The sequence below is a fragment of the Drosophila sulfurigaster genome, chromosome 2L (genome assembly GCF_023558435.1).
Source record: "Drosophila sulfurigaster albostrigata strain 15112-1811.04 chromosome 2L, ASM2355843v2, whole genome shotgun sequence".
Lineage (NCBI taxonomy): Eukaryota > Metazoa > Arthropoda > Insecta > Diptera > Drosophilidae > Drosophila > Drosophila sulfurigaster.
In genome coordinates, this window is record NC_084881.1 from 18,584,173 (window position 1) to 18,604,312 (window position 20,140).

General features: G+C 41.6%; 10 protein-coding genes and 1 long non-coding RNA gene across 15 annotated transcripts; 7 read left to right on the top strand and 4 right to left on the bottom strand.

Annotated features, from left to right (window-relative positions):
- Positions 1–84: 84 nt before the first annotated feature.
- LOC133835333 (cytidine deaminase) lies at positions 85–1,159 on the top strand. The gene is made up of 3 exons (XM_062265344.1): positions 85–327; positions 387–579; positions 930–1,159. Exons 1-3 carry the CDS (start codon positions 264–266, stop codon positions 1,150–1,152), a joined length of 480 nt encoding a protein of 159 aa, XP_062121328.1. The 5' UTR covers positions 85–263; the 3' UTR covers positions 1,153–1,159.
- A 1-nt stretch (position 1,160) lies between these two features.
- LOC133835332 (cytidine deaminase) lies at positions 1,161–2,338 on the top strand. The gene is made up of 2 exons (XM_062265343.1): positions 1,161–1,722; positions 1,783–2,338. Exons 1-2 carry the CDS (start codon positions 1,653–1,655, stop codon positions 2,214–2,216), a joined length of 504 nt encoding a protein of 167 aa, XP_062121327.1. The 5' UTR covers positions 1,161–1,652; the 3' UTR covers positions 2,217–2,338.
- Positions 2,339–2,957: 619 nt separating this feature from the next.
- LOC133835331 (cytidine deaminase) lies at positions 2,958–3,844 on the top strand. Its single transcript, XM_062265342.1, has 2 exons — positions 2,958–3,272; positions 3,337–3,844. Exons 1-2 carry the CDS (start codon positions 3,125–3,127, stop codon positions 3,765–3,767), a joined length of 579 nt encoding a protein of 192 aa, XP_062121326.1. The 5' UTR covers positions 2,958–3,124; the 3' UTR covers positions 3,768–3,844.
- Positions 3,833–4,958, bottom strand: LOC133835328 (uncharacterized). Its single transcript, XM_062265337.1, has 2 exons — positions 4,587–4,958; positions 3,833–4,526 (listed from the first exon to the last, which is right to left on the bottom strand). Exons 1-2 carry the CDS (start codon positions 4,803–4,805, stop codon positions 3,867–3,869), a joined length of 879 nt encoding a protein of 292 aa, XP_062121321.1. The 5' UTR covers positions 4,806–4,958; the 3' UTR covers positions 3,833–3,866.
- Positions 4,959–5,011: 53 nt separating this feature from the next.
- On the bottom strand, positions 5,012–7,853 carry LOC133835324 (sorting nexin-32). Of its 3 annotated transcripts, XM_062265330.1 has the most exons (8): positions 7,724–7,853; positions 7,215–7,559; positions 7,034–7,155; positions 6,483–6,927; positions 6,242–6,424; positions 5,831–5,848; positions 5,513–5,622; positions 5,012–5,456 (listed from the first exon to the last, which is right to left on the bottom strand). In XM_062265330.1, exons 1-8 carry the CDS (start codon positions 7,727–7,729, stop codon positions 5,363–5,365), a joined length of 1,323 nt encoding a protein of 440 aa, XP_062121314.1. In that variant the 5' UTR covers positions 7,730–7,853; the 3' UTR covers positions 5,012–5,362. The 3 variants fall into 3 exon arrangements, with proteins under 3 accessions (XP_062121314.1, XP_062121317.1, XP_062121315.1); XM_062265333.1 differs by lacking the exon at positions 5,831–5,848 and having other exon boundaries at positions 6,251–6,424; XM_062265331.1 differs by lacking the exon at positions 5,831–5,848 and having other exon boundaries at positions 7,724–7,852.
- Positions 7,854–7,972: 119 nt separating this feature from the next.
- Positions 7,973–10,630, top strand: LOC133835325 (GDP-mannose 4,6 dehydratase). The gene is made up of 3 exons (XM_062265334.1): positions 7,973–8,309; positions 8,440–8,875; positions 9,074–10,630. Exons 1-3 carry the CDS (start codon positions 8,136–8,138, stop codon positions 9,652–9,654), a joined length of 1,191 nt encoding a protein of 396 aa, XP_062121318.1. The 5' UTR covers positions 7,973–8,135; the 3' UTR covers positions 9,655–10,630.
- Positions 9,897–11,236, bottom strand: LOC133835327 (large ribosomal subunit protein bL28m). The gene is made up of 3 exons (XM_062265336.1): positions 11,061–11,236; positions 10,132–10,946; positions 9,897–10,072 (listed from the first exon to the last, which is right to left on the bottom strand). Exons 1-3 carry the CDS (start codon positions 11,079–11,081, stop codon positions 10,006–10,008), a joined length of 903 nt encoding a protein of 300 aa, XP_062121320.1. The 5' UTR covers positions 11,082–11,236; the 3' UTR covers positions 9,897–10,005.
- Positions 11,237–11,337: 101 nt separating this feature from the next.
- On the top strand, positions 11,338–12,622 carry LOC133835335 (uncharacterized). Of its 3 annotated transcripts, none has more exons than XR_009893545.1 (4): positions 11,338–11,375; positions 11,844–11,920; positions 11,988–12,154; positions 12,233–12,622. It is a non-coding gene; the product is annotated as an uncharacterized LOC133835335 (long non-coding RNA). The 3 variants fall into 3 exon arrangements; XR_009893546.1 differs by having other exon boundaries at positions 11,857–11,920; XR_009893544.1 differs by having other exon boundaries at positions 11,345–11,920.
- Positions 12,623–12,845: 223 nt separating this feature from the next.
- LOC133846396 (uncharacterized) lies at positions 12,846–13,907 on the top strand. Its single transcript, XM_062281365.1, has 4 exons — positions 12,846–13,030; positions 13,093–13,307; positions 13,370–13,482; positions 13,543–13,907. The coding sequence occupies exons 2-4, from the start codon at positions 13,093–13,095 to the stop codon at positions 13,890–13,892; spliced, it is 678 nt and encodes a 225-aa protein (XP_062137349.1). The 5' UTR covers positions 12,846–13,030; the 3' UTR covers positions 13,893–13,907.
- Positions 13,908–14,104: 197 nt separating this feature from the next.
- Positions 14,105–14,518, top strand: LOC133848037 (frataxin homolog, mitochondrial-like). Its single transcript, XM_062283406.1, is given in 4 exon segments — positions 14,105–14,278; positions 14,325–14,383; positions 14,385–14,402; positions 14,404–14,518. Coding segments are annotated over 4 exon segments (366 nt in total).
- Positions 14,519–14,588: 70 nt separating this feature from the next.
- Positions 14,589–19,725, bottom strand: LOC133842313 (uncharacterized protein CG7065-like). The gene is made up of 2 exons (XM_062275367.1): positions 17,635–19,725; positions 14,589–16,312 (listed from the first exon to the last, which is right to left on the bottom strand). The coding sequence occupies exons 1-2, from the start codon at positions 19,652–19,654 to the stop codon at positions 14,757–14,759; spliced, it is 3,576 nt and encodes a 1,191-aa protein (XP_062131351.1). The 5' UTR covers positions 19,655–19,725; the 3' UTR covers positions 14,589–14,756.
- Between the last annotated feature and the right edge of the window lie 415 nt (positions 19,726–20,140).

Here is a 20,140-nt window from a genome sequence, read left to right on the forward strand (position 1 = left end):
GCTGTTTGGCATTACAGTTACTATTTCCTATAACGGAAAAAGCGAGTACAACTTACTGCGTGAGTAGCGAAAAAAATGACGTCACATAAACCGCAGCTGCTGCGTTTATAACGTTCAACGGTTATATTGGGGAATCGAAGGTCGATTGATAATGATTGCATACGTTTTGCGCAAAGCCACCTTACAGAGGTCAAATCGTACACAACTTCTATGTGCTAATAGCAAGCGAGCGACACAATTAGACGGTTTTAGAAAATAGAGCAATGACGCAGGTATTTATAAATGGAGCAAGAGATGAAACAAATGTCCGTGAGTTTGACACTTTGGGTAAGCGAACGACAATAAATAATGCCGTTACATGTCGTTTTAAATAGATTGCTTTGCAGATTCATCCATACAAGAGCTGATTAGAGCCGCCAACGAGGCTAGAAATAATGCATATTGTCCGTACAGCAATTTTGCAGTGGGCGCTGCTCTACGCACCAGCGATGGCGCCATCTACACAGGCTGCAACATCGAAAATGGCGCCTACGCTGCCAGCATCTGCGCCGAGAGAACGGCGGCTGTGAAGGCCATCAGGTAAGCAGAGTCCTTGATGAGATAGTGACCCGTTATTATAATGAATATTATAAGAATTAAATGGAATTTAATTATTATCTACTTTACTCAGAATAATGATTTAATAATTTAATTGCCTTTAGTCTAACATGTATATTTTTGAGCAAAACAAAACTAAAAAAAATCAAATAATAATTGATATTAAATATTTTGAGATCAGAATTTAATAATTTATAATTAATCACTATGAGCGGAATAAATAATTTTATTTATTTACTTTTAAAATGAAATAGTATATAAAATGTATGCAAAATACCGCAAACCACTTTTTCAATTTTTAATTCTTGCTTATTTTTACATTGTTGTTGCAGCGAAGGCAAACGCGATTTTGTGGCCTGCGCCGTGGTTGCCCAGCAGGACACCGGCTTCACAACACCCTGTGGCGTCTGCCGCCAGTTTTTGGCCGAGTTCGTCACAGCTGGCAAGGACATACCGCTGTATGCGGCCAAGCCGAGTAACTTGCCTTTGCGTGTGCTGTGCACCAGTGTGTTGCAGTTGCTGCCAAATGGTTTCACGTTTCACAATGGCAAATAAGCAGCAGCAGCAGCAACAACAACAACAACAACAAGAACAACAACCATAATGTGCAATATACAATTAACTGTGTGAATACCCCATTTCGATGTTGGCCAACTCTGTTAAACAACCCCCGATTTGTTGTCATGTGTACATACTACAAAACGTATACGTATATTTGTATGTAATTGTTAGTCTCCTATGTCTATTTTCATTATATTTGACGCTCTTTTTTTGAGCGGAAGCGTTATCAGCCACAGTCGTCACACAGCTGCTAGCCGAATTGCGGCGCTCTGCTCTCGACCAATGTTTATTTTTGCCACATAATATAAGGTCTATATAGTCGAGCCCACAACTGACCGTCAGCAAATACTGTCCATTTGCCGTTGGACGCTCGGGGCAGCAACACACGGAACCGCACGCACAATTTTTTCTATTCGTTCTACACGTTCTTGATTATAAATAACAACATATTCTTCGCTACTGGATTGGATCATTTAGTTCAATATATTTGAAATATGACGCATCTGCTCAAAGGCTTTGCACAGCCCGAAATTAAAGAAACGGTCGCCAACTACGGTTCCCTAGGTATGTCAACTAACCAAAATAAATATACACATTCTTTATTTTGCCACGTTTACCACGCAGATGCAACTGTCAAGGAGCTGCTGTTGAGTGCTCATGCTGTGCGCCAGCGCGCCTACACGCCCTATTCTAATTTTAAGGTTGGCGCCGCCTTTCGTGCCACACCCAGCGATATAATCTTTAACGGTTGCAACGTTGAGAATGCCGCCTTTACACCAACAGCTTGTGCTGAACGTACCGCTCTTACCAAGGCCGTTAGTGAGGGCTATCAAAAATTCTCCACAGGCGCTGTTGTAGCTTATGCACCCGATGTGTTCACCTCACCGTGTGGCGTCTGTCGGCAGTTTATACGCGAGTTTGCGGGCAACACCGATGTACCCATCTATATAGCCAGAGCCATCGAGGAGCGTTCGCCGACGGAGCCGTTTGTCGATGATGATCCTGTGCTCTGCACATCCATATTTAATCTATTGCCAAACAGTTTCCACACGTATTAGGACGACAAACAAGAATTTCAAGGTTTTTCCATAGCTGTCATTATATGTTTTTGTGTATTACAGTGACCAACTACAAATATTAAAACCAAAAAAAAAACAATCTACTACACTAGCTAACAAAATGGCTTTCTTTTTGAAATTATGAAATAGACTGTTATGCAATCGTTAAAAGTGGATTTTTCGAATTTCACACGTAAAAAATGCATGATATTAATCATACGAATGCTGCAGTCTGAATCGCTATCATCGTATACTCTGGGCTTGTGCAATCAATAACATTTCTCAAATTTCCGAGAATTATGATGCAAACCTATAAAGTACGTGTTGCAATATATAATGGATGGACGAATGCTGAAGTCTGAATCGCTAACTTCTCTGGACTTGTGCAATCAATAACATTTCTCAAATTTCCGAGAATTGTGATGAAGGCTTTTAAAGTGCATGTTGCTATATATAATGGATTCTTATCTGAGTTGGAAACTTAAGTTATAGTAACTCAACGAACAATTCCCGCAAATGAAATGGAAATTATTTGTATTTTCATTATTCATTTTTGTTAAAGTGTGTTATCAAAGCTTATCACATTACTGCAACAGGGAAAATCTAATCTATTTGTTGGTGACTGGATTAATGACCCGATGGAATGAGTTAATCATATATTAATCAGATATGATGAGCGCACAGCAGTCGATTAGTTTGTTGTCAATAAAAAATGAATGTTTTGGGCACAAATACATCTTGATCTGCATTGATTTATTGTTGTTTAGGCACACAAGCTAGGCGAGCTGAAAAATTTCAAGTTAATTTTAGAAAAATGCTACAAAAGCGTAAAGAACTGAAAAAAATGCATAAAACGCCTGGATGATCTCCAGAAGGAGGTGTCTAAGCGCAAAACATACAAGAGATTGATGAACTACATGGAACAGCTGCAAGAGCTGCAGACAGAAGTGGACAAGCGTCAAGGACCCCAAGATGGACGATATTCCATAACGGAATCACTCAAGCTTCCGCATCCCATCAAATCACCAGAGTATACCATACGGTTTGCTGATCTAGGTTAATGGCTGAACAAAATATACACAAGTATTTTATTTCTCTAATAATTCTTTATTTTTGATAGACAACTGCGGTCGGGAACTTCTGGAGGATGCTTTGAATGCCAGGTGCAATGCCTATGCGCCGTATAGCAAGTTCAAGGTGGGCGCCGCCTTTCGCACCAAATGTGGTCGCGTCTTCACCGGCTGCAACATTGAGAATGTTGCCTTGACACCCGGCAGCTGTGCCGAACGCACAGCTCTGGTGAAGGGCATCAGTGAGGGTTTCAAGTGCTACGATGCTGGCGCCGTGGTTGCTTATCATGAGTCTGGCTTCACCACACCATGCGGCGTTTGTCGGCAGTTCATCAATGAGTTTGCCAAATCGGATATACCCATCTACATTGGCCAGGCACCGGAGGTGAGCAGCAAGGTGCCCGCATTCAATGATGACGACGAGGTGCTGGTCACCTCCATCTATCATCTGTTACCACATAGCTTCACAGTGTTCAAATAAAAAATTTGTGAAATGTATGCGATATTGTGATAAAATTGGGACCAGGAAATAATAAAAAGATAATATTAAATATTGAATTGGACTTTTTAATCGAATATTTTAAACATATTTAATAACTGGTTGCCCAGAGCCATAGACATCATACTCGCTAAGTGTAGCAAATGGCGTCACTGCCTCATGGACCAACAGAGGCTTCACATCCGTCGTATCGTACTCGATGTACTCCTTGTTCAACTTGGGATCCAAGTAGTTGGCCTGCACCTCGGTGATCAAGCCAGTGTGCGGCACACGTGCGATCTGACACTGATACTCCAAGCGACGTTTAGTGCAATCCTTTGCGGCAGTCTCATCGCACATTATCTCATCCGCTTCACGCGCAACCGGAACCACAGCAGGCGCATGCTGTGACCAGTTCCAAAAGGTAATGTTGTCGTGAACAGCAATGCTGGCCTGTACATCCTGCGGTGACATGTGCACATAGGACAGATTGTATGTAGTTGCGCCTGGGTCCAAATACTTAGTATAACTTGGCTTCGAGCGATCGATGGTGACTTTGGTGGTCTCCACCGGTGTGGGCATTTGTATGGGCAGTGGATCGGCTTCAAACGGCAGCTCAGTGTGCGTATAAGTGTCCTGGCTGACGCTGGTCATTGGTTTGATTTTTCGCTTAACAAAACGCAAGTTGCCCTCCTCGAAGCGCTTCATAAACTGCGTCTTCATGTTGAGCGAGGGATTCCGTAAGATAAACGGATCACAGTACTGCAAAAAGGAAAATGTGTTAGTAAGAATACAAGAACACCAATTGAGTGAGCTGCTCACCTTCCAGGTATAATTGTCGGCCACTTCGGATAGCTGCTTGTCGTGCATCAACTTATCACGGACATAGACACCTTTGTTGGTGCACTCGACTGGAGCACTCAGTTTATTGCCCTGCCGTGTGTCCGTAATGTGTCGATGTCCGCGATAGGTTGATGTACGCCAATCCGGCAAACGAGGTCCTGCCGGCTTCTTGGCATCGAAGCAACCAAACTCATCCATGATTTCACAACTATTTAAATCGAAAATTACAACTATATATACACTATATAAAACTAGTTAAAATGCAACGAAAATTTAAATTAAGAATCTATACGGTTGGTATGTAAATAAATTTTGAGAGCGTTACTTGTTGCTAGTTGTCCTGACAACATATGGCATTAGCAACAGAGCTGTGTTCCACAATTTATTGACAACTTTCAATCAGCTTGTTTGTATATAGTTTTTCCATTTTATATATATTTTGCAATGCTTGTACAATAGTAAAGTTTTGATAAAGGAATGCACGTTATACAATGTATACATTATAAGCGATTTGTTTCACAAACAAATTCATATTCGGTAATCATAAACTGCATGCGTATAAAATACAAATGCGATGCGATAGCTCATATGTTTGTATATATAAATGATATTTTGTAGATTAGTAATGATAATAAAACTGTTTGCTTAGCAATAACCAAATTGATTTACTCCTTGGGGGCGCTTGGCTAACATATGGTATGTAAACAAGGTGCAGGCGATAATACCAAGTCAACATCAACAACATCCTCGCTTTCTCAGGCAATTTCCTTGAGGGCCAAAAGCGATTGGCGCAAATAGTCGTATTGGTTTTTGGCATGCTTAATCTCCAGCTCCGAGAGCTCAACGAGACTGTAAAATGAATAACATTATTAATCAAAGTGCTTAAAATACTTCAAAGCTCTTACCTCTTTTTAAAGGCAGCAACACGTCGATTGCGGAAGCCAATCAGTTCCTCCTTTCCGCAAGCGGACATAGATTCGAACTTCTCGCAAGCCTCCGCCTGTGCAGTTTCAGCCTGAATAATAGAACCATAAATTAGTATAAATTTCTGCACAAAATCGAGTCAAGACATAGCAAAGGCATGCTAAGATTATTTGTGTGTAACATGCGACAATTGCAACTCGTTTAACTACAAGTATTTTGTGATTGTTTTGGGATTAAGAGATTACACAATACTAGATGCTAAGATGACCAATTTAATGTTAACCATAAATGCCAAATACCTCTTGCACCTCCAAAGGCTGCTCAGCGGAAGACAAGAACAACCACAAACGCACAGAAGAGACACAACGAAAGAGAGAGAGAAATGCGAGAGAAAGAGCAATGTGAAGTTGTGAAAAGTGGTTGGAAATTTGAATTAAATAAATGCCACATCATCCATTCCATTTTTTCAAATCAGAAATAGATAATACAAAAGCAAAAAAGTAATCCTCGGCACACCGAAGTCTTAGTATCCATTAGGCAATAACTCTAAAGAATTTGGTTAAATTATCGGACATATGTGAGATATTTTAGAGTTATTGTCTGCATGAAGATATTGGATTAGAATTTGCTGCCAAGCACCGTGAGCATAAGAGAATCAAAATCAAATTGAAATATTAAATGCAGCTACTCTCTATCCTAATAAGCTTTACCGCATGTACATCTTTGTTCTTGGATCGCGCCTTCTCCAAGTTGCGATTGGCCGTCTCATAGGCTGCCAAGCAGCGAAGGCGGCGAATCAACAACGCCTTCGCTGCATCGCTGTCACGTTGATAATAGCGCAGAGTATCGCCCAGTTTCAGATCCTGATCGCTGGCCACACGTGTCTCCAGATTCTGTAAAATTTATTGGGCAATTAGCGAACATTTGGTATTGTTAAATTCATTGACCTACCTTGATGCGTTCAAATACTTCAGCAGCCTTAGCCACAAAGGTTTCGACGTTGCCCTTCTCAGTTGTTGAGAGCTGTGTCAAGGCATTTGATATCTTTTGATGTGAGTCTCCCACATCTTTGTGACGCTGTGTCATCTTCTCAGTGCGTGAGGCAGCCTCACGCAAATGACCATGGTACTCAGTAAGGAACTGCAATTCATTCTCAAAGAAATCATTGACATCACGCACTGTAGCGCTCAACAGTATTTCATCTGTTGTTTTGCCCAGCGACTTCACAAAGCCACCAAAAATGGCCATCTTCTTGCGAGGTTTAGCGCACAAATCCTGATCGTATTCCAGGAATACCTTCAGATGATTATCGATGCGAAACACTGGATGACTGGCAAGTCGACGCAAGAATACTTCGTGCATGGCAACGGTTTTTTTGAATGTTGCCAAATACTCGCTGTAAGCCAGAGTAATAAAAATATATTAAAGGAAAAATTTAAAATAAATAATTATGACACCCCTTCAAGATGTTAAATTATTATTTTTGTATTTTTGTAACTTACGCTTCCAATTCCGATTTCATTTTTTTGAACTCCTCTTTGGTCATGTTTCCCTCTCCTTCGCCTAAGCGCTGCAATTTCTCGCGCGATGCATCAAAGTCCGGACGCGGGGGACATGGCGGAATCTACAATTGATTGTTATTTTTTAATAGTCATAAATAATTATTTATAATGGCCCACTTACAATATAACCCGCATAGTCTTCGTTCTCTTCGATGCGATCGTGCAGCCAAACAAATTCCTCATGTTGTCGCACCACATTGTTGTCCTTCTTCGAGAACCCGGGCAGCGTTGTGCGTGTGTGGACCGTGAACTTGACCTTCTCCTTCTCGCTCAACGCATCTGAGATCTCCACATGCAGCGCATTTTCTCCCAATGCCGCTGGCGTCGCTGGGGCTGATGATGAGCTGTCTGGCGAAGTTGCTGTTCCGCTGCCATTTGTTGTCGTTGTCGGTGCTAATGGATTTGGAGATGAGATTTCCATGGTGCCATTGTTAGCCAAGGGGCTGCTTGACTCATCCATACCGTCCTAAATTGCAAACAATGCAATTAAAAAATTTATCATATACACATTCTAATTACGCCCATTTTACTGATAAGCAGCGAGTTCTTTGTTTTACTCTCCTTAAATGATGAATTTTACTGCCTGCTTACAAGCATTAATTATTATTAATTAATTATGCTTATACTCACCATCATTTTGTCTACTCTTATTTTTTAATAAACAATTAAAACTTCAATTCAACTGGTCTCCCTGCGTTTTGTGTATTTCTCTCCGTGTCGAGTTGAGCAGAACGTTGCCAGATCAACTCAATGCAAACCGCCACAGTCATGAATCAGCGCTTATACAAGGTAGGTGCATTAGAGAGCTCACTCATCTGTGACGTATGCACGGCATGTTGCCGACAAAGCGGCATTCTTTGGCGTGCGTTACCTTATCAACAACATTATAGTTTTCATGCGGGTGGCAACTTTTCCCGCTACACAGTTGATTGAAGAGAAGAAAGAAAAAAGTTGTTTATACAACGTTGGCACCAAAAAAACACACAAAACGGCCTATCAATAAAAAGTAAAATAGTATTACAGCGTAGTGCATTTAATTAACATGTCCACAAACGACGATGCCAGTGGTAGCAAACAAGCGCGTCTAGAGAACAACAACAGTAATCACAACAGCAACACAAAGGATTTAAATGGCATTGGAGCAGGAGGAGAAGGAGGCGATGTGGGCAGCAAATCACGAGACAAAGTGGCGCTGATAACGGGCATAACAGGGCAGGTGGGTTGTTGGTTGTTGCCTGAAAATCCTAATCTCATGAGTCATAGCCGGCTTGTGTTTCTTATCAGTTGTCGATACACATTATGCTTAACGCTTACGTGTTATTACAAGTTGTTTACGTTGTTTGCAGGATGGTTCATATCTCGCTGAGCTACTGCTCAAAAAGGACTACGAGGTGCACGGCATTATACGGCGAGCCAGCACCTTCAACACGACACGCATTGAGCATTTGTACACCGATCCTGCCGCACACAAAGGCGGTAAAATGAAGCTGCACTATGGAGACATGACGGATAGTAGCAGTTTGGTCAAGATCATCAATATGGTGAAGCCCACCGAGATCTATAACTTGGCCGCACAATCGCATGTGAAAGTCTCGTTCGATCTAAGTGAATACACGGCGGAAGTGGATGCCGTTGGCACTCTGCGCATCCTGGACGCCATACGCACTTGTGGTATGGAGAAGTCTGTGAAATTTTATCAGGCTTCCACGTCAGAATTGTATGGCAAGGTAGTGGAGACGCCGCAAAACGAACAGACGCCGTTCTATCCACGTTCGCCTTACGGTAAGCAATTCTGGGAAAATAGATTTTTTTTTTACAATGAATAGATACTGGAATGGAGCACCATTACCTTATAGAAAGAAGCAAAACTTATAATTAATTTGTAGTCAATTTAAAACAACCTAGAGATAACTTGGTATCTTTTAGTCTACTAAAATTAACTAACATTTTATGAATAAACGATTTTATCATCTTTGCCAGCTTGTGCCAAGATGTATGGCTTCTGGATCGTCATCAATTATCGAGAGGCCTACAACATGTTTGCCTGCAACGGCATCCTTTTCAACCATGAGAGTCCGCGACGTGGCGAAAACTTTGTGACACGCAAAATAACACGATCGGTGGCCAAAATCTTACTTAACCAAATGGAATACTTTGAGTTAGGCAATCTGGACTCGAAGCGCGATTGGGGCCATGCTGCCGACTATGTGGAAGCAATGTGGATGATGTTACAGCGCGATACCCCAGCGGACTATGTGATTGCCACCGGGGAGACGCATAGTGTGCGTGAATTTGTGGAGGCAGCCTTCAAGCACATTGGTCGTGAGATTGTGTGGCGTGGCAAGGGCGTGGAGGAAGTAGGCGTCGAGCGCAACTCGGACATTGTGCGCGTGCGCATTAATCCAAAGTATTTCCGACCCACTGAAGTGGATCTGTTGCTGGGCGACGCATCAAAAGCTAGACGAGAGTTAAACTGGCAACCAAAGGTTAGTTTCCTGCAGCTAGTTAGCGATATGATGGATGCCGACATTGAGTTGATGAAAAAGAATCCCATTGCATAAGGGGCGAAGATGACGACATAACTTTTGGCACAATATTTATACAATATATACTATAATTATATACATATAGGATTTTGTAGGATACGACGGGATTTGCAATCATTCCTTTTTTGTTTTTGTCAACATTGTGTGTGGTATTTCCTTAAAACCTTCCATGTTATTTTGTAGTCTTTTTAACTTAACTAACTAAACACACATGCAATAAATGATGATTCAATTAACATAAAATAATAAATGAAGAGTTTTTAAATCATTTTTCGTAAGTGTGGAGAGACATCCATTTGCATTTATTGTGTTTTTGAAGTTCCAACATATACATAACCAGTATAAAGAAGCGTCAACGTGGATGCACTACGTTTCCTTCTTGCCAAACGGATTGATCTTGGACAACCAACTGGAAGATGAGGGCGACGTTTCACTGCAAAACAAAAACGGCAACGTTATTAGGGTGATTTGTGGACAAAAAATGCTACTTACAGCTTTGTCAGTGCTTCGATGTCCGCATCCTTGTGCTCGGCACTTGGCTGCGCCTCATTTGTCTCCAGTTTGCCCGCCTCTTTGATACCTGCCTCGCGCAGCTGTTCAATCAGCTTGCTGCGAAACTCGACCTTATGAGGTACAACTTGTTCCGCCGCACGCAATTGATTCTGCAGCTTGCGAATGGCCTCGAGGTAGCTATGTCCATACCAGTCAATCTCTTCGCTTGTGTACGATTCCAGATACGGACTATATTCCTTAAGCACCTCCGCTTGTAGTTTAGGTTCAGCTGCCAGAGCTGGGCAACCGCTTTGCAGCGCCTTTAGGATTTCACGCTTCAGTCTCAGTGCCAGAGTTGAACGCAGATCGCATGCCAAATTCTTGAGCAGATAATGATCAAAGCCATGACATTCGTGGATTTGTTCCAACGTACGCTGCGTCACCACCACTGACATATACTCGTTCAGTACCAGGCTGTGCACTACAGAACGCTGCAATGTTGGCACCCAAAAATGCGGGACACGACGTTTGGTCTGTTGACGCTTCTGAAAGCCTTTAATGACCGCCTCACCACCCCAAATACCCTGATGTGACTCAGGTGGATCGATGAGTGGCAGGGGTATGCTCTGAACTGGCTTAATCGCATGCGTCACTTCATCGCGTTCCCATTCTCGTTCCTTAGGTATGTAATGCACGGCGGCAGGCTTCGTCAGCTTCCACTCGCGCCAGAACTTCTTGTAGGCATCGGGCAACTGGGCACCAAGACCCTTCTCAAAGCGACTGGGAGCCTTGAAGCCATTCAGCAACTTGACGCCCTGCACAGAGCATAAAAACAAAACGAGGAAGAATGTTGTTTGCCATGAATTTACAACTATTGCGTCACAGAAACGAGGATCGATGGAACACCTATCGCTTCTCAAAGCACTTACCTGCGATGTAGCGTGAGCCATGCTCTATAGTGTAACCAGATATAGATAGTTTTTACTTTATACAAATGGATTTTTTGATGTAGTCTGCTCTCAAATACTTTTTTTTTTAATAAATTTTTGTTTCGACCAGACTAAAAAAACAACGGTGCGCTCTCGTCTTCCTCTCGTTTGACAAACAGCTGACGCTTGCTAGCGTACAGTGTGAATGACAACATTTAAAACAAGCTGGCAACGTCGAATACTTTGCATACTTTCAGGCTGATTTACCATGTACGACAAGATACCCTGCAGTTCTGGAGGTGTCGATTGCCCTGGGTAAGTGCTTACCTCGCCGATCACTACATGGGTACTTACTAAAGTGACCCTATAGTAATCGAACGTCGAACCACCTAGTCGACTCGAATTTGCGATTGGCCCTAGATAAGTCCTTACCTCGTCGATCACTACATGGGTACTTACTAAAGTGACCCTATAGTAATCGAACGTCGAACCACCTAGTCGACTCGAATTTGCGATTGGCCCTAGATAAGTCCTTACCTCGTCGATCCCTACATGGGTACTTACTAGATTAACCCTATAGTAATCGAACGTCGAACCACCTAGTTAATAAATATATGCGCATTAAAGCATAAGTACAAAATAACGGAAAGCATCGCTTTTGTTTTTGTTATTTTGTGGAAAAAGTATACACAAGTTTAAAGAGAAAACTTCGATTATGCTTTACATCGCTGTTTGTTTACGCGTCTTTGTTTTATTTTGTGCTACTCTTTTACTCAAACGCAGCTGTGTTTCCTAGATGATGAAATTATTGCAAGCATTTGAGTTGAGAAGTGCAAAGCGGATCCGCGATCAATTATTTGGTGAGTTACTTAAAAAATAATTTATGTATGCATTATATGTTTAATGTGTAAAATATTAAATAAGCAGATAATAAAAGAATATCAAGCAGTTAGTATAATGCATAGTTCTACAGTGGAAAGCGACAATGTGCCTAAAGAAGAGGAAGTGGAAATTATGACAGAAAATCTACGTTATAGAAATAATGACAGGGAATGCGGCCTAAAAAGAAGACAATTTCTTTGGTGTTATGATCGGTGAGTATTTTAAAAGATAATTATTTAAAAATCATTATCCACTTTAATCTATTAAGACTTTTAATCCTTTACTTCCAGATTCAATAACTGAGGACCAGTTGAGAAAGGCCTTGCAGCTCCAAAAAAAAAAAACGATATTTTAAAACTCAAGTTGCCTTAAAGTAATAAAAGTATCCGTCTTATTAAAATAAAGAAAAATTAAAATTAAATAAAAACTGTAATTGTAATTGTAAATTTTTTTTAATTTATAATGGCCGACCCCTCTATGGGGTCCGATGTAAGCACTTATTTTACTGACCCTTCAATGGGGTCCCATGTAAGCACTTATTTTACCGGCCGTTCCATGGGGTCCCATGTAAGCACTTATTTTACCGGCCGTTCCATGGGGTCTAATGTAAGCACTTATTTTACTGACCCTAATATGTTGCACTATTTCACTAGTTCGTGGTAATCGAGGCGGTGGCGATTGACCCTATTTACGGACATTTCATACAAAAACGGAAATTAAGAAACGCATGGCTAGACGCCACTTTGTAAGTAGTGACTGGCTCCTGGTAAGCGCTTATTTCACCAGCAACGAACTAGCGCTCAGAACTGCAGGGTAGCTCCGCAAGTTTGGCGTCACAAAAGTGTGTTCGATATTCCTACGTTTCGATACTTTCATGTAGCTCGCAAACGAAGAAAAACCGTTTTTTCTTATGGGTTTTTACATGGGGCAAACGTAACATTCGACCTTAACGGAAAAAACCGAGGTTTTGGGTGCAATGGAAATGGGCTATGAATTCTACGTTCACGACCTACATGAAATTATCGATACCTAACACAGAAATTTCGAAGTAGGGTAAAAAAGCTCACCAATCGACAAACAGCGCCAAGGTATGAAAGTAGAAATAAAGAAAATGGATTTTGCTTTTTAAAGCAAATCTTTTATTTTTTAGATGAGCCAAAAAATTCGCAAGCCTGCAATATCGTGGAGTGCCTTCCACGAGGCTATGTTGTTTGAGCTATGGGAGGAGAATTTGACGGCATTGAGGTCTGCCCAAGAAAACCCACACATATATAAACGTATGTGTGAGAAGTTTTTGGCGGCAGGCTTCAATGTTGAGTGGAAGGACGTCAAGACCAAGTTGGACAATTTGACCAAAAAATATAAGTAAGTTATACAAATAAAATTCATTGAAATACACCAATGACTGATATATGTTTATCAAATAGAAATGAGATTAAGAAGCGAGGTCCATCGCAGTGGCACCATTTTGCCAAGGTGCACAGGATTTTATCAGCGGAAAAGCCCATAAATTTGGAAGAATACGTCCTCGACAGCATGGGTAAGCTATGATTTCAAAGTCCTCAACCTTCAATAGTAAGTCTTAAACTGTCATTTTTAGATCCCGATGAAGGAAAGTGGGATAGATTCATGCCGACTTTTTCTGAACTGAGCGACTCGATTGATTCGTATTCTGAGGATTCTAGCGTAATCCCAGAATCTTCTGAATCCGAATCATTCGAACCGTGCGGTTCAGCTGGGCCGCCAGCTAAAAAGAGACGAAGAGGCCGACGAATGCCTGAATTCGAGCGTCTCATGGTCAAGGACGCAAACAGTAGAACCGCTATTCGTGAGCGCTTTCGCAACGCTCGTCTCCAATTAATGAAGCGATTAATCAAGGCAATGGAAAAACGAGGATTAAATAAAGATCAATGTTACAAATTATATATTTCTATTTTGTTAATATTATAATTTTGAAAATATAATGAATTTGTAAATATTTTTATTTTGTTAATATTATGATTTTGTTAATATTATAACTTTGTAAATATTATTTTGTAAAATAAATACGTTAAACAAAACACAAATTCTTTCTATTTGTATTATTTATTGTCGATAAATTGCTGTTCTAATCTGCTCAGGAAATGCTATGGAAATCGTTGGATACGATCCCAATGAATATAATGATATTGCGATTTGCTTTTGACCAATCCACAAGGGAGTCAAACTCCTTCCTGGCTGCCACAGCCGAGCTGGACAGTGTCACCTATGAAAATGTATGCGCCGAGACGTTAGACACATTCTCCGATTGCTTCGATGAGCTGACAGAGAACGCTAGCAAGTTAATTGGCACATATGTATGTAGCGGTTACATCATATACATAATTGCAAATGATTTGGTAGGATGGGAATCTGGGACAGGCACAAGGCATCTATGTGATGAATCGTCTAATTCCCAACAGATTGGCTCAGTTCCCCGACAAGCGAGTAAATGGATCTACAAACATAGCGGGGAATCTTTGCATCAACTGTTGCAGCTGAAGATTGGCATGATCCCTAAGAAGCACCCGTTAGACTTTATGCAATTGCCTTACTGAAGCTGAAAGCTGAAAAGTTGTTCCACGGCAACAATATAAATACAATATACAAAATATATATAGTTTATAGTAATGCTGCTGTTCTTTATTAAAAATGCAAACATTTATTTCACTCAGTATCATACACAGATATTTAGCTTATTCAGTTCCAGTTGCGGCTAGAAAAAAACATAACAATACTTTTGTATTTATGCAAACAAAAAAAGATATTAAAATAGATAGAGTTGCAAGTTAAGTATTAGTGATGTCCGCCAAACATGTTGTTGCCGCTGTTGTTGTTATTGGTGTAAGGCGGTTGCTGTGGCATGTAGTTCTGCTGCTGTTGCTGTTGTGGCATGTTGTTCTGCTGCTGTGGCATGTTGTTGTATGCCCCATTATTGGCCCAGGTATTAATTGCAGCACCGCCATAAGTCGCATGCTGCATTTGCTGCTGTCCATAGGCATTGAAATTGTTCATGCTGTAGCCACCGGGCAGTTGTTGTTGTTGTTGCTGTTGCATGTTTTGATAAGAATTGGCTGGATTGCTGGTAGGAGATAACGACTGTTGCTGCTGCTGATTGCTAGCAAAGTCATAGAAACGTCCACCTGGTAAACAAAGACGCTTATTGCTCCCAAATGATTGCTGTGACAGCTGTTGCTGTTGCTGCTGCTGTTGTGACTTGTTTGCCTCATGGCTGCTGTTGTTGGTCAGCTTGCCCATCAGATTGGCAATGATATTTTCGGTATCCTTGCGCGATATCTTTGCCGACGTCGCCGGCTTAAAAGTCAAGGCATTTGCTGACGACGGCAATCCACCAATTTGATTGCTGCCGCTTGTCGATGTCTTGTTGTTGTTGCTGCCGATGTTGTTAGAGTTATCGGTGTTGCTGTTGTTACCGCTGAGCAACGTGGACGTTTGGCCATTGGCATGCGTATCGTTGGCCTTCTTGATCAGATCACCAAATTCGTAATCATCATCTTCGTCATCTTCATCCAGCGTAAAATTGCGCATCGGTAACTTGCTAGCATCTGTTTTTGCTGCTGCTGCAGCTGATGTTCCCAGCTGCTGGTCGCTGCTCTTGCGTCGCATTGCGTCCAACGAGTTTACTGTAGTCGCAGAGGCAGCACCGGGTCTCACATTGGCCACGACACGCAATAGATAATCACTGCAGGATTCGCCATCGCTGCTCAGCTCGGCCATATTCACGTATTTGCGCAAACGCTCGACACGCGCCGGCTCCAAGATCTCCAGCTTACGCAGATGACTGACCAGATGCACTTGATCCTCCTTGGACAGAAATTTGAAATTCTGCAGCAATGTTTGCAAATCGGAATCGGTTAACGATTCCATCCCATTGCTGGATTCGTTAACACAGTTCTGTTGCTGCTGCTGTTGTTGTTGTTGTGGTTGATGCTGCAGCTGGTCGTTACTATTGTCCTTGGCAGCAAAATGATTTTCCACCTCTTGGATCAGAGCTTTCAAATTAATGTTATCCTGATTGCAAATTGCCTCCGAATCAAGCGACGTTTTCAAACCCAAGCGTGCAACAGCTTCGCTAAAATTCAAGCTGCTATTGAGACTGCGATCCGTTTGACGGCGTGTGTGATGCGTCTTCGCCAGCAGCGTGAAGAAGTGTAGCAAACGATTCATATCATCGACACTCATATCGTCCACACCGTTCACAATCAGAGCATTGGCAAGCTTCGAGGACACCAATTGTCTGTCATAGGGCAGCTGATAGTCCTTCAAACTCTTCTTGGCCAGGTCGCCATTGTGGCTGCTGGCATCCGCTTGGGCACCCGTCTCCTTCACATCTGCAAACAAACGCGTTTTGGGGGGAGCCGAGTAAAAAGGCGTCATTAATTCAATTTGATTCGCGCGGTAGCGATTTCAGCCAATTATGCTAAATGTTGCATTCAACAATTGTTGTTACACATACGGAAAATAAGTGTACAGCATAATTTCGATAAGTGCCATCACATTTAGTTGCACATCTGAGATAATCGCCAAACAAGATTTTATGTAAAATTTAAATTGTTTCACATTTAATTTTTACACTTCACATTGAGAAACAAAATGCGATGTACATTTTTAATTTAATTTAACTGCATTGCACTTAAGTTCAACAAGAGGATTATTGAATTCATTTAGAGGCAACAAATTGTGATTCTGACTATAAAAAAAAGCGATTAAATTTAACTTAAACAAATATTGTATAATCGAGTTTCGTTTTCATAAAAATGGCAGTTAAGCTTCTCGATTTTATAAGGTTATAGTTTACTGCTCAATCGTTATTAAGTTATTCGGATAACAAAAATAAAATATCATATTTTTCATTAAATTTCTTATTACACATAATTGCAATCTCTTTTTTAAGTGTGCAATTATCGACATTATGCTCTAACTAGAATATACAAAAATTACAAACAGCTTTTACAAGGGAATGAACCATTTAACTATCCTTTAACATTTTCCCTTTTTGTTTTCTCGATCCCGTAACCAAATCATTATTAAATTTAATAAATGTTTTATATTAACGAATCATCAAATCTAAGAGATTTGAATTTCGCTTTATACATTTTTTGCTGAAAGTACGGCAAACAATTAAAAAATCATTTGCTTCATATATTACGAAATGTTATAAGTTGTTGGTTACGTTGTATTAGTGCTTAATATTAATTTTAGAAGAGAAGAAAATTGCGAAATATTTGGGCAATCTGTTTTATTCTAATTTATTAATTCTGAAATAAAGATTAATAAAAACCTTAACTCTTAACTTTAGATCACAGTTTTATTATGAAATTTTAAAAACTGTTCCCAGAAATCTAAAAAAAATGTTCCAAATCTCACCAAGAAATAAGAATAGATATTTAAAAACATTCTCAACTTTTTACACACGAAATGAAAACCGTACGAAGAAGTATTTCCGATAGAAATGTGTTCCGATTGTTCTATTAAATATAGCCGCTTATAGGTGAGCGAAATAGGCAACGCGACACTACAAATCGAAATCGAGGAACAGCATTTCCAAAACAGTTTCCCGACAATTCCCATTTCAACTTTAAATACTTACCTTATATTTTCTGATTAATGTGGAACCTGAAAACTGTGCGACAACGAATGCTGTTCAACTTACCCTTGGATGTGACTTGAAAGATGACGGTGGCAATGTTGCTGATTAACTTTTTCACAATGCGCACTTTTTGCGGATCATCGAGCACTTGGGCAAAGAGTATGCCCTTCAGCTTCTCCTTGATCGTCTCCATGAACACACAATTGTCCTCATTCAGCAGTAAATCATCGGCCGCATTCGGTTTAATCTTCTCCATGGCCAGCGCCTTGCTCAGCATATTAAGCGCCTTCGGTCCCAAGCTGCCCAAATGATCCTCGAGTGCGGAGAGCATTCGCAATACGGTGACCACTGTAATGTGACCATCGGGCTCTTCCTCAATCTCCTTGCTGGATGCAGTTGCAGCGGCTGCTGTCGGCGATGCGGGTGAATCTTTGCGTTGTCCGCTGTATTCGGGATATACACGCGAGTCGAGCACACGAAATGTCTCCATTGGCTCATCATAATTGCGTGAACGCGAATAGCTAGCCGATCTATCCCTATCCCTATTCCTATAATAATGATCACGATCACGACTCCGGCTGTACGGCGAACGTGAGTTGCGCCGATGCGATGAACGCGAACGGGAACGCGAGCGTCGTCGCGACGCCATCGGTGAACGTGACCGGGAGCGTCCCCGGCCCAAGCGTCGGTCACGTTTCGGTGACTCGGAGCGTGACAAACTGCGTCCATAGGGCGGTCGACGGTGCGGTCGTGTGGCCGATGGCGCTGACGGCTCCTGTTCATCGTCGCTAATGTCAATGATGGACTCGCTGGACATGCAACCGTTGCCGGCACGATTACTTGACGAACGATAGTGGGGTTTGCGACGCACACCAAGCGTTGTGGCAGCTTGTGAGCCTGTTGTGGTGGCCGTGGTGGCTGCATTGTCATTGCCATCTTTTGGACTATTCACGCGTATCTTGTAGCGTTCCATCAACAACTTGGTGTTGTCTTCGTCCTCATCGCCTAGCTGGAATTTCTCTTGCAGCTCCTTCTTGACCTTATTGACAGCAGTATTGAAGAGCTCAACACGTCGATCTTTCCAGTAGCTGATCCATTCGGGTTTATAGTCATAGGTATTCGGATCACATTTCTTTTCCTCCTGCAGCTGCTTGTAGCGGCGATTCCAAAATTGTTTCCATTCTACTGAATAGTCGGGATGCTTCTCCGGACACGATTCATAAGTGTCGGTCACATCGCGCAATTCTTTCAGCTGCCTTTCGAGCACAAGACGAAACTTCTCCCATTTGTAGCGCTCCTGGGCAATCTGTGAGGCCTGCATCGACAGCTCTTTAGGTGTGGGAAACGCCTTAAGACCAGCAGTTGTTGTCAATGCTTCTGCTGTTGGCACAACTGTTGACGCCATTGTCACGGCACGATATGCTGGCTGTTGCTCCTCCTGTTTCTTCCGTGGCTTCTTCACATTCAGTTGCTGTTGTTGCTGTGGCGTCGTGGGCGTAAAATACACTTCATCGTCGTCGCTGGAGATTGCATCCAAAGCAATCGACTGTGATTCCATTGGTGGCTTTGAGTCGCTAATAAACTGAAGCATCTCCTTGGTGAAATCAGGTCCAGAGCATTCATCGTAATGGTATTTATCACGCACCTTGGCACAAATCATGGAGCGATAGCGACGAAAATAGTCGCCATCAATGGCCAGGATCTGAGTGCTGCGGCCATGCTGTTGCTCTATGATCTGCACAAGTTTTGTGGTGATCTTCAGCACTTGTTCTGTGGAATTCCAAGAGGAGCAACGCATCTGATGAAGCAGGTCGAAGGCCTTTTGATAGTGAATTCGCAGATAGTTGATACGATGCGTCACCGAGGTCCAGTGTATGAAGATGGAGCGCACATCGTTGCACGTATTGCACAGCACACAGAAATAATCGGGACGTATCTGACCGTTTTCATGCAGCTCCACAACGTATTCGGTGCCAATTAAGGGGCCATCGTTAAAGGATTCAATCTGCTGCTGGATGACAGCTGTGCGACCGATTTCATGCTCAAAACCCGGCGGCACTGGCTCGCCGGATAAATAGCTCATGATTTTGTCCAATCAATCTAATCGTATCTGCAAGAATTAAGTTTGGTTCTAAGTGCTTTCTCGTGAATGAGTTTGCTGGAGATTTGTTCTAAAAAATAAAATACATTTCTTATTTCTATATTTATACCTTGGCGCACTTAGTTATCAGCTGTTTGTTGAGTGGTGAGCTTGGTTTGACATCGATAAAATATCGCATGATTACCTAAAAAGTATGTTCTATATTCCTACGTTTGTTATCGATACTTTCATGTAGCTCGCAAACGTAGAAAAACCGAGCTATTTCTTATGGGCTTTTCATGGGGCGAACGTAACATTCGAACTGAACGGAAAAGAACTGAGAACCAAAATTTTTGGTGCTGTAAAAACGGGACATTATAACAAATGCTAATACAGCTGTGACATCCAGCAAAATGACTATCATTATTTATTAAATTTTTGTTTTATTGTTTATTTGTTGTTATAAATTTGATTTATCATTTGCTCGCC

Excerpts from the sequence above, each read along its gene's own strand:
- LOC133835328 (XM_062265337.1), bottom strand. The coding sequence starts at position 4,805 with ATGGATGAGTTTGGTTGCTTCGATGCCAAGAAGCCGGCAGGACCTCGT. Across the intron at positions 4,527-4,586 it reads CCGACAATTATACCTGGAAG|TACTGTGATCCGTTTATCTT; the intron begins GTGAGCAGCTCA and ends TCCTTTTTGCAG.
- LOC133846396 (XM_062281365.1), top strand. The coding sequence starts at position 13,093 with ATGAGCCAAAAAATTCGCAAGCCTGCAATATCGTGGAGTGCCTTCCAC. Across the intron at positions 13,308-13,369 it reads AATTTGACCAAAAAATATAA|AAATGAGATTAAGAAGCGAG; the intron begins GTAAGTTATACA and ends TTTATCAAATAG. Across the intron at positions 13,483-13,542 it reads ATACGTCCTCGACAGCATGG|ATCCCGATGAAGGAAAGTGG; the intron begins GTAAGCTATGAT and ends TGTCATTTTTAG.
- LOC133835324 (XM_062265330.1), bottom strand. Across the intron at positions 6,928-7,033 it reads ATGAAATCGGAATTGGAAGC|CGAGTATTTGGCAACATTCA; the intron begins GTAAGTTACAAA and ends TCTGGCTTACAG. Across the intron at positions 5,457-5,512 it reads GTTGCTGCCTTTAAAAAGAG|TCTCGTTGAGCTCTCGGAGC; the intron begins GTAAGAGCTTTG and ends TTCATTTTACAG.
- LOC133835333 (XM_062265344.1), top strand. The coding sequence starts at position 264 with ATGACGCAGGTATTTATAAATGGAGCAAGAGATGAAACAAATGTCCGT. Across the intron at positions 328-386 it reads CCGTGAGTTTGACACTTTGG|ATTCATCCATACAAGAGCTG; the intron begins GTAAGCGAACGA and ends ATTGCTTTGCAG. Across the intron at positions 580-929 it reads GCGGCTGTGAAGGCCATCAG|CGAAGGCAAACGCGATTTTG; the intron begins GTAAGCAGAGTC and ends TTGTTGTTGCAG.
- LOC133835325 (XM_062265334.1), top strand. The coding sequence starts at position 8,136 with ATGTCCACAAACGACGATGCCAGTGGTAGCAAACAAGCGCGTCTAGAG. Across the intron at positions 8,310-8,439 it reads TAACGGGCATAACAGGGCAG|GATGGTTCATATCTCGCTGA; the intron begins GTGGGTTGTTGG and ends CGTTGTTTGCAG. Across the intron at positions 8,876-9,073 it reads CTATCCACGTTCGCCTTACG|CTTGTGCCAAGATGTATGGC; the intron begins GTAAGCAATTCT and ends CATCTTTGCCAG.
- LOC133835331 (XM_062265342.1), top strand. The coding sequence starts at position 3,125 with ATGAACTACATGGAACAGCTGCAAGAGCTGCAGACAGAAGTGGACAAG. Across the intron at positions 3,273-3,336 it reads CATACGGTTTGCTGATCTAG|ACAACTGCGGTCGGGAACTT; the intron begins GTTAATGGCTGA and ends TATTTTTGATAG.
- LOC133835332 (XM_062265343.1), top strand. The coding sequence starts at position 1,653 with ATGACGCATCTGCTCAAAGGCTTTGCACAGCCCGAAATTAAAGAAACG. Across the intron at positions 1,723-1,782 it reads CGCCAACTACGGTTCCCTAG|ATGCAACTGTCAAGGAGCTG; the intron begins GTATGTCAACTA and ends TTTACCACGCAG.
- LOC133835327 (XM_062265336.1), bottom strand. The coding sequence starts at position 11,081 with ATGGCTCACGCTACATCGCAG. Across the intron at positions 10,947-11,060 it reads TGGCTCACGCTACATCGCAG|GGCGTCAAGTTGCTGAATGG; the intron begins GTAAGTGCTTTG and ends TGCTCTGTGCAG. Across the intron at positions 10,073-10,131 it reads ATCGAAGCACTGACAAAGCT|TGAAACGTCGCCCTCATCTT; the intron begins GTAAGTAGCATT and ends TTTGTTTTGCAG.
- LOC133842313 (XM_062275367.1), bottom strand. The coding sequence starts at position 19,654 with ATGAGCTATTTATCCGGCGAGCCAGTGCCGCCGGGTTTTGAGCATGAA. Across the intron at positions 16,313-17,634 it reads CTTTCAAGTCACATCCAAGG|ATGTGAAGGAGACGGGTGCC; the intron begins GTAAGTTGAACA and ends GTTTGTTTGCAG.